This window comes from Cynara cardunculus (genome assembly GCF_001531365.2).
Source record: "Cynara cardunculus var. scolymus isolate 2C chromosome LG 5, CcrdV1, whole genome shotgun sequence".
In the NCBI taxonomy this organism is placed as follows: Eukaryota; Viridiplantae; Streptophyta; class Magnoliopsida; order Asterales; family Asteraceae; genus Cynara; species Cynara cardunculus.
The window spans coordinates 161,856-174,935 of NC_037532.1; the positions used below are offsets into that span (position 1 = coordinate 161,856).

Consider the following 13,080-nt stretch of genomic DNA (forward strand, 5'->3'; position numbering starts at 1 on the left):
TACCATTACCATTACCATAACTTTTGTTTGGGCTTTTTACTCTGGTCTGGAATCAACAAGATAGCTTCCGTTTTTAATTTGTATTGTCTGGMTCTGCTATGGATCTTTTGTAGGAATAAGAAATACATTTAGGGTTCAATCAACAACCAAACCCCCTTCTCTTACTCATCATTAATATATATTTCTCTTTCAATTACAAACATGTCGCTGTTGATATGATGGCTTCCATGAGTTGAACCAAAACTCTCTTCAATGTTCAACTTCTTCGTCACATAGTTTTGTTGTTGCAAATAACAAGTTAATGAATCAAAGATAGATGATGATGATGAAGATGAACGGGGGCATAGACATAGAGGACGAAGATGTTGCCTTAGTAGTTTTTTTTTTTTTTTTATAATATGCAAAAATGATCAAAACATTTTAACATTTTTTTTTATAAATTTAAATGCAATCATAACGGTAAAATACTTTGATCTATGTAATTTTTAGCAAGTCAACTAAACCTTTATCATAGATCCTTAAATGATTATTTTAAAAGTTARTTCTTAAAATATAAATCAAGTCAAAATTGATTACATTTTAATACAACTTTCTCTAAAACAAAACCATTTTCTTATATATTCATTATGTAATCAAATTAGATCATAATAAAATATTAATTTGAAAATRTAGGGCTGAACCAYACAAATTTATTTTCTTTCATCTCATATGCATAACCAAAAACTTATTTGAAATTAATTGTTTTAATTATCAATTTATGTTTCTATTACTTATTTATATTGTGGTTGACTAATTTTTATAAAAATTATTGTTGAAATAATTGGTTGGATAGAATCTTTCGTTCAAAGCTTCTATTGTTTACAAGGTTAAGTATATTCAAATTTTGTTAACACTTGTAAATCTTTAGAGATCAGAACTGGTTTAATGTCTATTAATTTCTTCTTCGTTAACAAGTTTAATGAAATTCATAATTTATTTGATTAATTATAAATAACTATTTGATAATGACTTGATATATAATAAGTAGCCTTTTTAAAGGAAGCTTTGTATAAAAAAATTCATTTCTTTTAAAACTCCTTCATTTCCTATTAAAAACAGGATTCCTTCACCTGTAAGAAATACCTTTATCAATCTATCCAAACAAATAACAACACCCCCACTACTTTTATGCTTCTATGTTTTCAAATCAATCACCCAGAAAAATACAAATAAAAAAGGGTTAAAAAGAAAGGCAGAGTAATAAAGTGTAGAATCGTGGCTAGCACAGATTAGTGTSGTCTCTTCCTCCGGAAGCTTTCTCAGACACCATTATAAATTAAACACCCTCTTCTTCATTCCCACCAATCCATCCCATATTCCCATTCATGGCCAGTCAGCTCAAAGTTGATGAACTCAGAGATGCCCTCTCCAAAAGAGGGCTTAGCACAACCGGTATCAAACCCACTCTGGTACGCTATTTTTCTTTAAACCTGCTTCTTTCTTTTATTCTACAAGACTCTTCAAAATTGCACATTTTTGTAGGTGAAAAGGCTTGAATCTGCTATTCGCAAAGAGACACTGACAATCCCTTCAGGGGATTCAAGCAATAGATTAGAAAAGAGAGAGAGGGAAAATTCCGAAGATGGGGATTTTGATTGCAAAATCAGGGCCATCGACGACTTAAGGAATTTGAGTATTAAGCAGTTGCGCCAACAAGCCTCTCTTCGTGGGGTTTTGACTAGTGGCTCAAAGAAACAACTCCTAGAGAGGCTGTGCCAAGATTCCCAAACCAACATTGTGGAAGGTAGTACGCATATTGTTTCATTTTCCATTCATATCAAAATTTCATCTGTCTTTACTATTGCTATGGTCTATTCGTATTCCAAYACATTACCTTTTTTACCAAGACTAAGGATATTTTTTTAACTTGCTTGAATATCATCATCTGCATTAATGTGACTCTTCTTCCAACATACAGATAAAAGTAAGATGGATTTAACAAGAAACTGTGTACAAGAWTCAATTTTTGTTTGAAAAATTGGTGGGAAGTTTTTATTTTTATGATCAATAGGACTTGTTTCTAGAACAATTCCTTAAGTCAAGAGGGTTACATGGCTTACTTCTAAGGTACCATTGAGTGTTGATTCATTTTTATAGGTCTCTTGGAGAATACCTGTTCATTTTGTATAGGTCTCTCAGTAAAAAAGAAAGTTTTTTTTTTCTTTTAAATGTTATTGTGGCTCTAGGGATTGAAGAGGAGGAAGATACAAACGGGAGCAAGCAGGAGCAGCTGGTTACTGCTACAAAKAAATGTTTAGCTGTATTGGATCCATGGATATCAGATCATGTTAAGTCTAATTACCATGTGTTGCAACAGGTAATTGCTTTGGTAAAAGAATGCAAGCTCCTTAATCAATTCACCCAATTTATATTTTTGTTTATGGATTGTCCAAATGCAGGGTAATGAAATTTATGATGCCACATTAAATCAGACAAATGTTGGGGAGAACAATAACAAGTTCTTTATCATACAAGCACTAGGTGACATCCCAATTCCTTTTCTGCATMTCGTTCTTTACTTATAAGAATAGGGCCCAAAATAATGATTCGGGGTACTTGGAAATATTTCATTTTTCAAGATTATGAGGCAAGGCCCTTTTTATTGCATTGGACTATGCAATTTTGGCTACTTGCTCTACTGTTTTAGCAAACCTTGTTTGCCTTCAAATTTGCATACATAGAGATATGTTATGAAGACATTGCATTGGACTAAACTCTATATTTGACGAAACCTCTTGCAGAGTCCGACGACGGTTCTACATTTATGGTTTACAATAGATGGGGTAGGGTTGGTGTGAAGGGTCAAAATAAGCTGCATGGTCCCTACACTTGCGCACAGTCTGCGTTAGATGAGTTTGAACAGAAGTTCTATGCCAAGACCAAGAACCATTGGTTGGCGCGCAAAGAGTTTGTTTCTCACCCTGGCTCTTATACTTGGTTAGAAATGGACTACAATGAAGCAGAGAAAGAAACTGCTGTGAGTTGCTTTTCCATGTGTTATGGCTTTAGAATGATATTTGCATGTTGTTTCAGTTTTTTTCATCTTGTTTAGTGTCCATCATGTTGCATTTGCGGTTACCCCTTATCAGCCATGATAGGTTACTATGTTGTTTATTGCTTCTGAGGCCTGTAACTGTGAACAGGTCCAGGAAAAGCCCAGCAGTAAAATGGAAATTCAACCTCGAGAAACAAAACTAGAAGCACGAGTTGCAAAGTTCATCTCTCTTATTTGCAATGTCAGTATGATGAAGCAACAAATGATGGAAATAGGTTTATTTCCCATTCCTTTACTCCTCATTAAAACTTTTACAAGCAGGTTTCTTATTCATTTCCATGATGATATTTGTTCTTTGTTCAATGAATTGGTAATTTTGCATCTCTATGACTGGACATTGCTTTATAGGCTACAATGCTGAAAAGTTGCCACTTGGCAAGCTAAGCAGAGCTACAATTTCCAAGGTTAGTTCTCAATTTTGGTTCACTTATCTTCTTTGCACTTGATTGAGTTTGTTATGCTGTGAAGCTGAAATATTAGCTCTCTCTCTCTCAAGTTTTAGAGGTCAGTTGGAAGGGGATATCATGGCACCCTCGTGCACAAATTACATGCTATTTCTAGATTGGGRGAGTCTATCGTACATGGTCTTGTGCTTTTTGTGGATACACTGATTTCCTGAGTATGGACTATCGGCATCCTTTTGTGGTCTCAGTTGAGGAGGCCTAGCGTTAGTTGGCATATTATATATTTGTACACGAGGTGTTCAAAAGCTTGTGTGTCTAACTGATTGGAGTTGAGAAAACTGTCCATATTGTTAATGCATCTCATGGGGAGAAAGATATGGATCGGACCAAATCCTGACTCCCTTACAAAGGAAAAAAGACCACATTATTTATAACATATTTAATGTAGTTAAAGATATTTAGGAGCAAGCCAAATCCTGTTTGTTTATTGCTTATGTAGGATGACGACTAGAGACCTTAGTTTGTTATTTCTTTATTAGAACCCATCTTCCCTGCGTATTTGTGTATAGTTAAGATGTCAGTTTTCATATCTAATTCTTYTATCATGTTGCAGTAGTCTTTTTCACCATGAAAATGTTTTGTGTTTCTCACGTGTCCTGATGATATTCTGACTGTCGTAATGGGAAAAAATAGGGCTATGAGGTTTTGAAGAAAGTTGCTGATGTGATTGGTCAATATGATAGAAAAAAGCTTGAGCAGTTAAGTGGGTATGTACCTGTTCTTTTAGCTATTATTTTCCTTGTGATGTCCAACCAATTCTGCTTCTTCATTTATAATTGTGACTTTCATAAAACTTTACCACCATGATAATTCCTAATCATGGTAATATATTTGATTGCAGAGAATTTTACACCGTTATTCCCCATGATTTTGGTTTTAAAAAGATGCGTAAGTGTCTATCTATCTCTCTACCATTTGACACACTCCTGAACCTTTATTTGTGTATCTATGGATTCATAGTGTCATTTGTAAACGGTATCATTTATACCCTCACAGGTGAGTTCGTAATTGATACCCCTCAAAAGTTAAAAYGCAAGCTGGAAATGGTACCATTCTGTTGCTTTTCTTCGTATCTCTAGTCTAGTTTGCATATATGTGATGACTGCTAGATGTTGATTAATCAAAGGTTGAAGCCCTTGGTGAAATTGAGGTTGCAACAAAGTTGCTGGAGGACATTGCTGGAATGCAGGTAATGCTTGTCCCTGAAAATTTATTTAGGCAATGAACTAATCTGGCTTTGGTAATGTCACTATAATCCCTGCTCATCCCAAGTGTTGTATATAATGCAYCTCAGTTCTCTCGCTTTCCATGATTAAGTTGTTCCTCAGGCCGTTAGAAAATATGGCCGTGTTTGTTACTTTTAATCTCTTCCAGAAAGGTGCTTGTTTCTTTCTATGTCAACTAATTCAGTTAAAATTATTATCATTGCCACAGGAAGATCCATTGCTTTCACATTATAAACGTCTTAATTGTGAACTGACACCAGTAGAWGTTGATTCCAAAGAATTTCACATGGTATGGTTTTCTTCTCTTATTTGCATTTAAAATTCATGTTTCCTGCCCTTACAACACACTTCCTTGTGGCAGTCAGCGATCAACTATAATGGTAAGAAAWTTTACCTTGATTTGTTCATAGCTTGTTACTTATATATAAACTTTGTTTAACCATCATTAGATCACGAAGTATATGAAGAACACTCATGCAAAGACACATTCAAATTATAGCGTTGAAATTGTTCAGATTTTTAGAACCTCAAGGCATGGAGAAGATGATCGTTTCAGGAAGGTTGTGAAAATATGTTGATAGATTRTCCTAAGTTGGCTTTCAGTAATGTCTTTTATTGGTAAGCATCTAAGTTGTAAAATGTTGTGTATTGCATTATGGACAGTTCTCTGATACGAAAAATAGGATGCTTTTGTGGCATGGTTCTCGGTTAACAAATTGGACTGGMATCTTGTCTCAAGGTTGGTTAATGCCTTGTTTATCAAAACATACATACTCATATAAATATTCCTTTAGCAATCAATTATTGGTGATGAAATGTATTATGAAAGAGCAGGTTTGCGGATTGCTCCTCCAGAAGCACCTGTAACAGGGTACATGTTTGGGAAAGGTGTTTATTTTGCTGACATGTTTTCAAAAAGTGCAAATTATTGCTGTGCGACTAMACAAACTTCAACTGGTGTGCTGCTTTTGTGTGAGGTCGGTCTTATTCTCATCTTCCAAAAAGGATTTACCCAATGTTTAACTTGAGATATGATGTTGGGTTTCCTGATTGTGAAAACATTATATGAATCAGGTGGCGCTTGGGGAGGTGGCTGAGCTACTAACAGCWGACTATAATGCTGACAAGTTGCCACAGGGAAAGCTGAGGTACTATTTATTAACTAAAATTAGATGAATTCATAAGATATAAAAACCCTTTAAAGGTTAATACTGAAATAAAGCTAAAAAGATGAAACGATGTGATTTGAGTGATGGTCTRTTTTTGAATTGTATTTGAATGAAAAATGCAGTACGAAGGGAGTCGGGGCTTCTGCTCCAGATATGTCGGAGAGTGAGACACTTGAGGATGGTGTTGTTGTTCCCCTAGGACATCCAAAACAGCAACTGAAGTCAAAGGTTTGTTCTTTTTAAGTGTTTGGTTTATGATGAAGATATATCGTAATAGTAACTGATGTGTTAACTTCACCAAAGGGCTTTTAGGCTAGCGGTATCCGAGCGTTTGGCCTTCTAGGAGGTCAGGGTTCAAACCTCACCGTTTAGTGAGGAGGGTGCTTGAGTTTATTTGTCGTATAAAAGTATTATATACTTGGAAAAGAAAAGAAAAAAACTGATGTGTTAACTCCATTGGTTATTGCAGGAGAGTAGTTTACKGTACAACGAGTATATTGCGTACAATGTGGATCAGATCAGGATGCGTTATGTTGTTCATGTTAGTTTCAATTTCRACAGATAAAATCAAACCATAGCAGCTGCTGCTTTGTTCAGTGGTGGTTGAGGAGCAGATGGTTGGTGTTTTGGTGTAAATGTAATGAATGACGAATGCAATTTGCAAAGCAACATATATGTGTTTCCAACTTGTATTCAATTAAAACAAATTCAGCCATTACATAAATATATATAAACGTTTGTCTGTCTTAATAAATAATTATGCCATTGGATGTTCATGTATATAAACTCAAATCTGTAGAAAAACAAAGCTCAATGGCCATAGATTTCATATCAATAAACGTTGCATCATGCATTTGGCTCGAAAAGGGTTGATGTTGATGACGCTCGACTAGACTTGAAAAAAAAATAATCTAACCTTTGGGACGATTCAAATGAAAGTCTCCTTTCAAGTTCAAAACTCGAACTCGAACTCGAACTTGACAATTGGTTGGTTAAGAGCATCCCAACAAAACACCTACAAATTTTTGTAGGTGGTGGAATTCCAACCATCGCACTATAAAACACTTTTGCATAAATTTATTCCTTGTTATTTGTTTTTCAAATTTTAGTATTTCTTATACAATCCAATTAATATTATGTTAAAAAAAAAAATTATGGGTTAATAATCATAGAATAGAATGAATATGTTATTTTTAATTTCTTAGATTGTGGTTGGTGTTAATGATTTGATGGTGTTTAAATGTAATCTCTATAATGAATTTAAAATAAAAATAAAAAAACTATCTTTTAGTTGGCTTAAATTGAATTGTACTTTATATATATATATATATATATGTTTTCTGTAGGACTGAAAGTGCAAAATTACACTTGACAACTAGATTTGCATATTAAGTAAAAAAGTATAAGGACTGTTTTTGTAATTTACATCTTTTTTCCTTTTTTCTTTTTTCCTTTTTCCTTTTTTATCAAATCAACATCAAGAAGGAATGGTATACGCTGAGACCTGAGGAATATAGAGAAACCTGTGTTGGCGCCGCCTCCTCCTCCTCCTAAACCTCTGAGGATTAAACACCAAGCAAAAACCTCCCTACAGAACAAAACATGGCGGACACCAACAGGAAGAAAGCCAACAGAAGTAAAGGAGCTAAAGAGAAGAGATGGAAAAAAGGTCCCCATTTACCTAACTCCTTGAAAAAGGAACTCCATTCCTTAAACCCTACACACGACCAACCGATCCAATCCGATGACGACATTGACGTCTATGAGTACGAAGAAACAATCCCAGACGAAGACTCCAAGAAGAACCGCAGGTACGACCCCGTTGATAACTTCGAATACCAACTCCCCAAGGATTTTGAGGTAATTTCTTCAATCCCTTTTTGCGTCTGTCTGTTGTTTCATTACCAACGAATCAATCAATCTGAATGCCAAAGTTGTTTACWTTACCAACATGTGCATTTTTATGTTGCTTTGTTGGTAGGATGAAGATGTGGCATCTGATGATGAGGAGGAGGAGGAAGAAGAAGAAGAAGAGGGGCCCCAGAAGGGAGATAGTGATGAGGATGATGATGGGAAGCATGTACGGATGTTACAAGGTATCACTGGACTGCCTGGCGATGCTTTTGAAGGTAATTTCAGTCTCAAAGTATCTCCTTTCCTGCCTGGAATGCCAGATCAAAGACTTCTTCATTCGACACTTGTGTGTTCTACTCTGCCTATCTATCCTACTGTATTTTGAAATTAACATTTGTGCATATGGTTGTTCCTCGCAGTTCAACATTCATAATCACTAGCTTCAGTTAAACCTACATCACTTTAAAAATAGATCGACCCTGTAGTCATTCACAATGAACAAGATATCTGTAACTTATATGGCTTTAATTATCATATTCGAGCTCTTTCAGTACTTGTTTACATAATTCTTTTCAACTTAAGTAGACATTTTTATTTTACTAAGAAACTCGTAATATAAGATGCCAGGATTTAACTGCCTTGTGGAGAGCACCTCAACAGTAAAGCTTTACATGTCTTCTAAAGCTTAATAGAGCACACACTAATGTTTTATTCAAGKTCCCGTGAAACAGGGTATATTTTTTATTATTTGAAAGACGACATGTTTCCAGCAAAGCAACATGCATAACATTTTGCTAGACATATCTATAGACGACCCATTCTTTTGGGAGGGGGTCAAGTGCTTGTGTTTGGGGAGGAGGAAATTGTATCCTGATTGCCCTTGATAATTTAGCCTTCGCGTGTATTGAAGCACTAGTCAGGAGGAAAACAGTACTCCCTTTGTCCCAAAAAGAAGATGCAAAAGCTTGATTGGACTATAAATCAAATACCTAAAATGCTTTTTAGTAAGACAAATTTATGAAAGCTTTTGGACCATAATCAATCTCATCTATATTTTGTAATGATTGGTAAGGGGCGAGTGTACTGCTTTAGCTGTGGTCTCAAAGACACTGCAATCTCAATTGCTCTGTACTTGGTGTGTGGCAGTGCTTCTACTTAGGAGTTATGCTAATATTCAACATGAAGGTTGCTCTCCTCAATTTTGACTGCAACTGTTGCAAATGGTGGAAATTGATATTAATTGCTAATGTGGATCTTCGCTGGCATTGATATTGATTGCTAATCTGGGAACACCATATCTTATGTATCTCCAGGCAAGAAGAAGAAGAAAAATGATGTTGTAATTTTTGAGGCATATCCAGAGTCTGAATATAATCCGAGCCGTGATGTCTTGGATGGTGATGGGCGCATTACTGTTGATGATCTTTTGAATCCCCTTCATGGGAAACCAGGATTCAGCAAAMTTAGAAAAGATGTGCAACGGATGGATAGAAAGTCCGTTTCCATACAGCCTCCTCTTCCAAAACCACAACAAGAGAAAGTGGACCGGAGGAGTACTTTTGTTTATTCAAAGAAGAAACTTAGTGAATACGAAGCATTAGTAAAGAAAAATAGAGAAGCGCCTACCATTTACTTTGATGAAGATATAGATGTTGGTTATTCCACTGTAGGGGCAATAGCTTCTGAATTTAGGCCCAGGACTGAATTTGAGAAGAAAATGGATTCTTTAATAAATGCTAAAGAACTTTCAGAAGCTCATAAGGGAGATGGTGCAAGGCTTTTGGAACTGAATAAGGTATGGTTTTCTTACACATTCATAATTTCTGGATTCACTGGTATTTAAAACTCCATCCTTCTGAAAAGGCAATGTATGACTCTTCATACGCTAAATATATTCAACTTTTAGCCACTTACCCTAGAAATTTGGGTTGTCATGGATGGCCTGTCCAACTGACTAAGAAATAAGTCATAACATGCAGAATTTATGAACTTATAATATGTTGGTAAAAACTTCATATYAAGTCACTGCCATATTGACAATGAGATTATGCAATAAAACATGCCATTTACGTCTGTAACTTTTTTGATATTGGAAATTTTGCATTTTGTATGGGACATAAACCATGTGGAATTCGTAGTCACTTATGATTTCGTTGGTTAAGCGCATATTGTGATAGATGGCATCTGTTGTTACCGCACATGTTTGGCAGATATCTRTAGAAGATGTGAAGGAACGGCAGGACCGTCTTGCAAAAATGCGTAATCTTCTATTTCGACATGAACTAAAGTCGAAAAGGATTAAACATATAAAGTCCAAAACATATCGCCGTTTGTTGAAGAAAGATAAATCAAAAGCGGCAGCCACTGAGATTGAAATGAATCCTGAAGCTGCTAAAGAACTTGCAGAGAAGCAGGAATTTAAGAGGGCTGAGGTGATTAGCATCAAGTTTCATTTGACTCCTTTCCTTGAGCTCTTTCTGTAAAACCGCAAATAAACCATTACCTTAATCTATTACTTCTGTACGACAGGAACGCCTGACTCTAAAGCACAAGAATACTTCTAAATGGGCTAAGCGCATCAAGAAACGTGGTTTTGATGTCCAAGACGATGGAACACGAGCTGCTATATCAGAACARCTTCAGCAACATGCTCTTTTAACTCGAAAAAGAGATTCCATGCATGATAACAGTAGTAGTAGTAGTGATGACAGCACGGAGGAGGAGGATGACGACATCTCAGGAGATGAGGACGATGCATCCAAATTAAAATTGTTAGATATTGGGAAGAAGAGGACACTTGAAGTGTTAGATGAAGACGATGAAATGCCTAAATCAGGAGTCCTTTCCTTACCTTTCATGGTATACTTTTGCTATTTCAAGTTCAATATCCTCCTATGGATATTCTTAACACAAAGTGCATCTTTGAAGATGGGCTAATCTGCTTCTGGCAACCTTTTGATGGAAAGATGTTTATCGTAAAACATTATTAGTCTCTTGTTTCTTTTTGAGTGAAAAATGTCTATCTAACCAGTTCATCGGTGTTTGATGCATTTGGTAGGTTCGGGGGCAGAAGAAGAAAAAGGAGGCAGCAGATGAAGAAGCTAGGCTTGCTCTACAAGATTTTGATTCATCATTGAAGCAGTTGGAGGGTGATGATGATGATGTCAAAGGCAATGTAGGTTTCTTGAGTGGTAGAAAGGTATTTGGTGCTCAAAAGAAACAGGTTCCAAAGTCCAAGGCTAAGGTTAACAACACAGATAATTACTTTGACAATACGGACAGTGAAGATGATGCTGACATCATAGAAGATGTTAATGATAAACATGGCAGAATGAATTATACACAGAAAGATGTCAATATCGACCCTAATATTCTTCGAGAGGAGTCAGAGATTGAGCATGATTCATTGTTTAAGGTGATTAAAGTCTTTGTTTACCKTTCTAGCCTTTTAGGAAATGGAAATCACCAGAATCTTTCCTGACATTTTCWTGTGATAAATTTTATGTTTCTGTTGCATATAGAACTTCGATTATATTAGCAAAGATTCAGGGCCCAAGATTACATATGAAGTTTCCCTCTCTGCAACCAACTCCACGAAAAAGGTACATTTATAGTCGTCTAACTTGCTAGATTTATCTCATCATTTGAAATTGTAAAAACGTTCTTACATCTTTTCCAGTATTTTGGTTCTTAACATAGGAATTACATATATTTATTTTAAATAATGTCGTAATGATTTGTAGAAGAGGAATATGAAAGATTCTAATCAGGCCAAAAGTGAGAAAAAAGCAAAAATCAAGAAGTCACAAGTTGCAGAATTGGCCTCTGACAAAGATACAGCCATAGAGGTAGCACATCTTGCATCCTCTAAACATTAGATCTTCAGCAGAGCTGGGTTTTCTTTTTGGACCCTTGTTTCATATGTTATTTCTTTGAAAGAAGTTTCTCACTGTATATGTTTCTCTATGTTGGGTTTATATGAAGCATGGAGAGGATGATATCGATTCAGATGGTGAAACTCGAATGGTAGATGGAATTATAACATCTGGGACAGATTATGAATTGCCATCACAAGATGATCTAATAAGACGTGCTTTTGCGGGTGATGATGTGGAGGATGATTTTGAGAYGAGTAAGCAGGAGATTATGAATGAGGAAAACCCAGAACCTGAAAAGCCTGTTGTACTTCCTGGGTGGGGGCARTGGACCCATATACAGAAAAAAAGAGGGTTGCCATCTTGGATGTTGGGAGAACATGAAAGAGCCAAAAAGAAGAGGGAYGAGGATCTTAAAAAAAGACCAGATGCACATCTTAAGCATGTGATTATATCAGAAAAGGTTGATAAAAAGGTTAGTAATATGTTTATGCCATTCTTCATATGATTTTGTGGCCTTGGTTTCTTGAACGACATGTGAGTTGAACATTTCTGCATTTTTAAAAGGAAAAAAATGGTGTTTTTTTTATTGCAGGCTGAAAAATTGCAGACAAGGACGTTACCGTATCCATTCAAGGATAAGGAGCACTTTGAACGTAGCAACCGTATGCCTCTTGGTCCAGAATTCAACCCTGCAACAACTATCGGGGCACTTAATCGACCTGAAGTATGCCATTTTTTCAGTTATTTAACATTGCATATGACGGGAAAGATCATATTTAACTTGGGGTGTTTGTCTGTGTGTGTGTGTGTGTGTGTACAGGTGGTGAAGAAACCTGGTGTGAGGATAAAACCAATCAAGTTAAGGAAGTAAAAGGAAGCAAATGAGCAGTGTTGGAAGTCAAACACATTGACCCACCGGGAACAGGAAATGCTACATATTCTTTTTGGGATTTAAAAAGGGAAAGTTATTATGTTAAAAGAAAGAGTTTGATTCCATGTTCTTTGTACTTGACCAAAATCAACATTATAAATTAAGTAATCATCACCTGTCTTTTTGAAGATATGCTACGTTCATATTTTGGTTGAAGGAATTGTTTTCATATGGTTTAAAATACTTATCAATGCAACAAAGTAAACTATCATGTAATYAAGGAAACATGTTACAATTTTGTAAGCAAAAAGAAAATGTATACTCGAGGCAATTGATGATAACRTTAACAAATAAACATGTTTTACTTTAGAAATATTACCGATGAGAGCATTGCAAGAGCCTGATTCGATTAGTTATAAATAACCGTTTGGTGRTGATTTAACAGTATTTAAAGAAAAAGTCAAACATGTTCATTCTAATTAAGCAAAATGCTCCTCTAGACGATGATAATCTTTGGAATCAAT

The 13,080-nt window shown here is 35.6% G+C and overlaps 2 protein-coding genes across 2 annotated transcripts; both read left to right on the forward strand.

The window, feature by feature from the left end:
* Positions 1-1,096: 1,096 nt before the first annotated feature.
* LOC112513565 (poly [ADP-ribose] polymerase 2) lies at positions 1,097-6,676 on the forward strand. The gene is made up of 18 exons (XM_025119867.1): positions 1,097-1,448; positions 1,522-1,783; positions 2,226-2,356; positions 2,439-2,520; positions 2,781-3,016; positions 3,183-3,309; positions 3,443-3,498; positions 4,192-4,265; positions 4,400-4,446; positions 4,555-4,604; positions 4,685-4,747; positions 4,993-5,073; positions 5,234-5,344; positions 5,448-5,523; positions 5,619-5,761; positions 5,859-5,932; positions 6,076-6,181; positions 6,423-6,676. The coding sequence occupies exons 1-18, from the start codon at positions 1,365-1,367 to the stop codon at positions 6,516-6,518; spliced, it is 1,899 nt and encodes a 632-aa protein (XP_024975635.1). The 5' UTR covers positions 1,097-1,364; the 3' UTR covers positions 6,519-6,676.
* Positions 6,677-7,447: 771 nt separating this feature from the next.
* LOC112513766 (U3 small nucleolar RNA-associated protein 14) lies at positions 7,448-12,744 on the forward strand. The gene is made up of 11 exons (XM_025120127.1): positions 7,448-7,813; positions 7,935-8,082; positions 9,121-9,602; positions 10,018-10,239; positions 10,337-10,666; positions 10,866-11,222; positions 11,329-11,409; positions 11,551-11,655; positions 11,792-12,157; positions 12,278-12,409; positions 12,506-12,744. Exons 1-11 carry the CDS (start codon positions 7,556-7,558, stop codon positions 12,554-12,556), a joined length of 2,532 nt encoding a protein of 843 aa, XP_024975895.1. The 5' UTR covers positions 7,448-7,555; the 3' UTR covers positions 12,557-12,744.
* Positions 12,745-13,080: the final 336 nt, after the last annotated feature.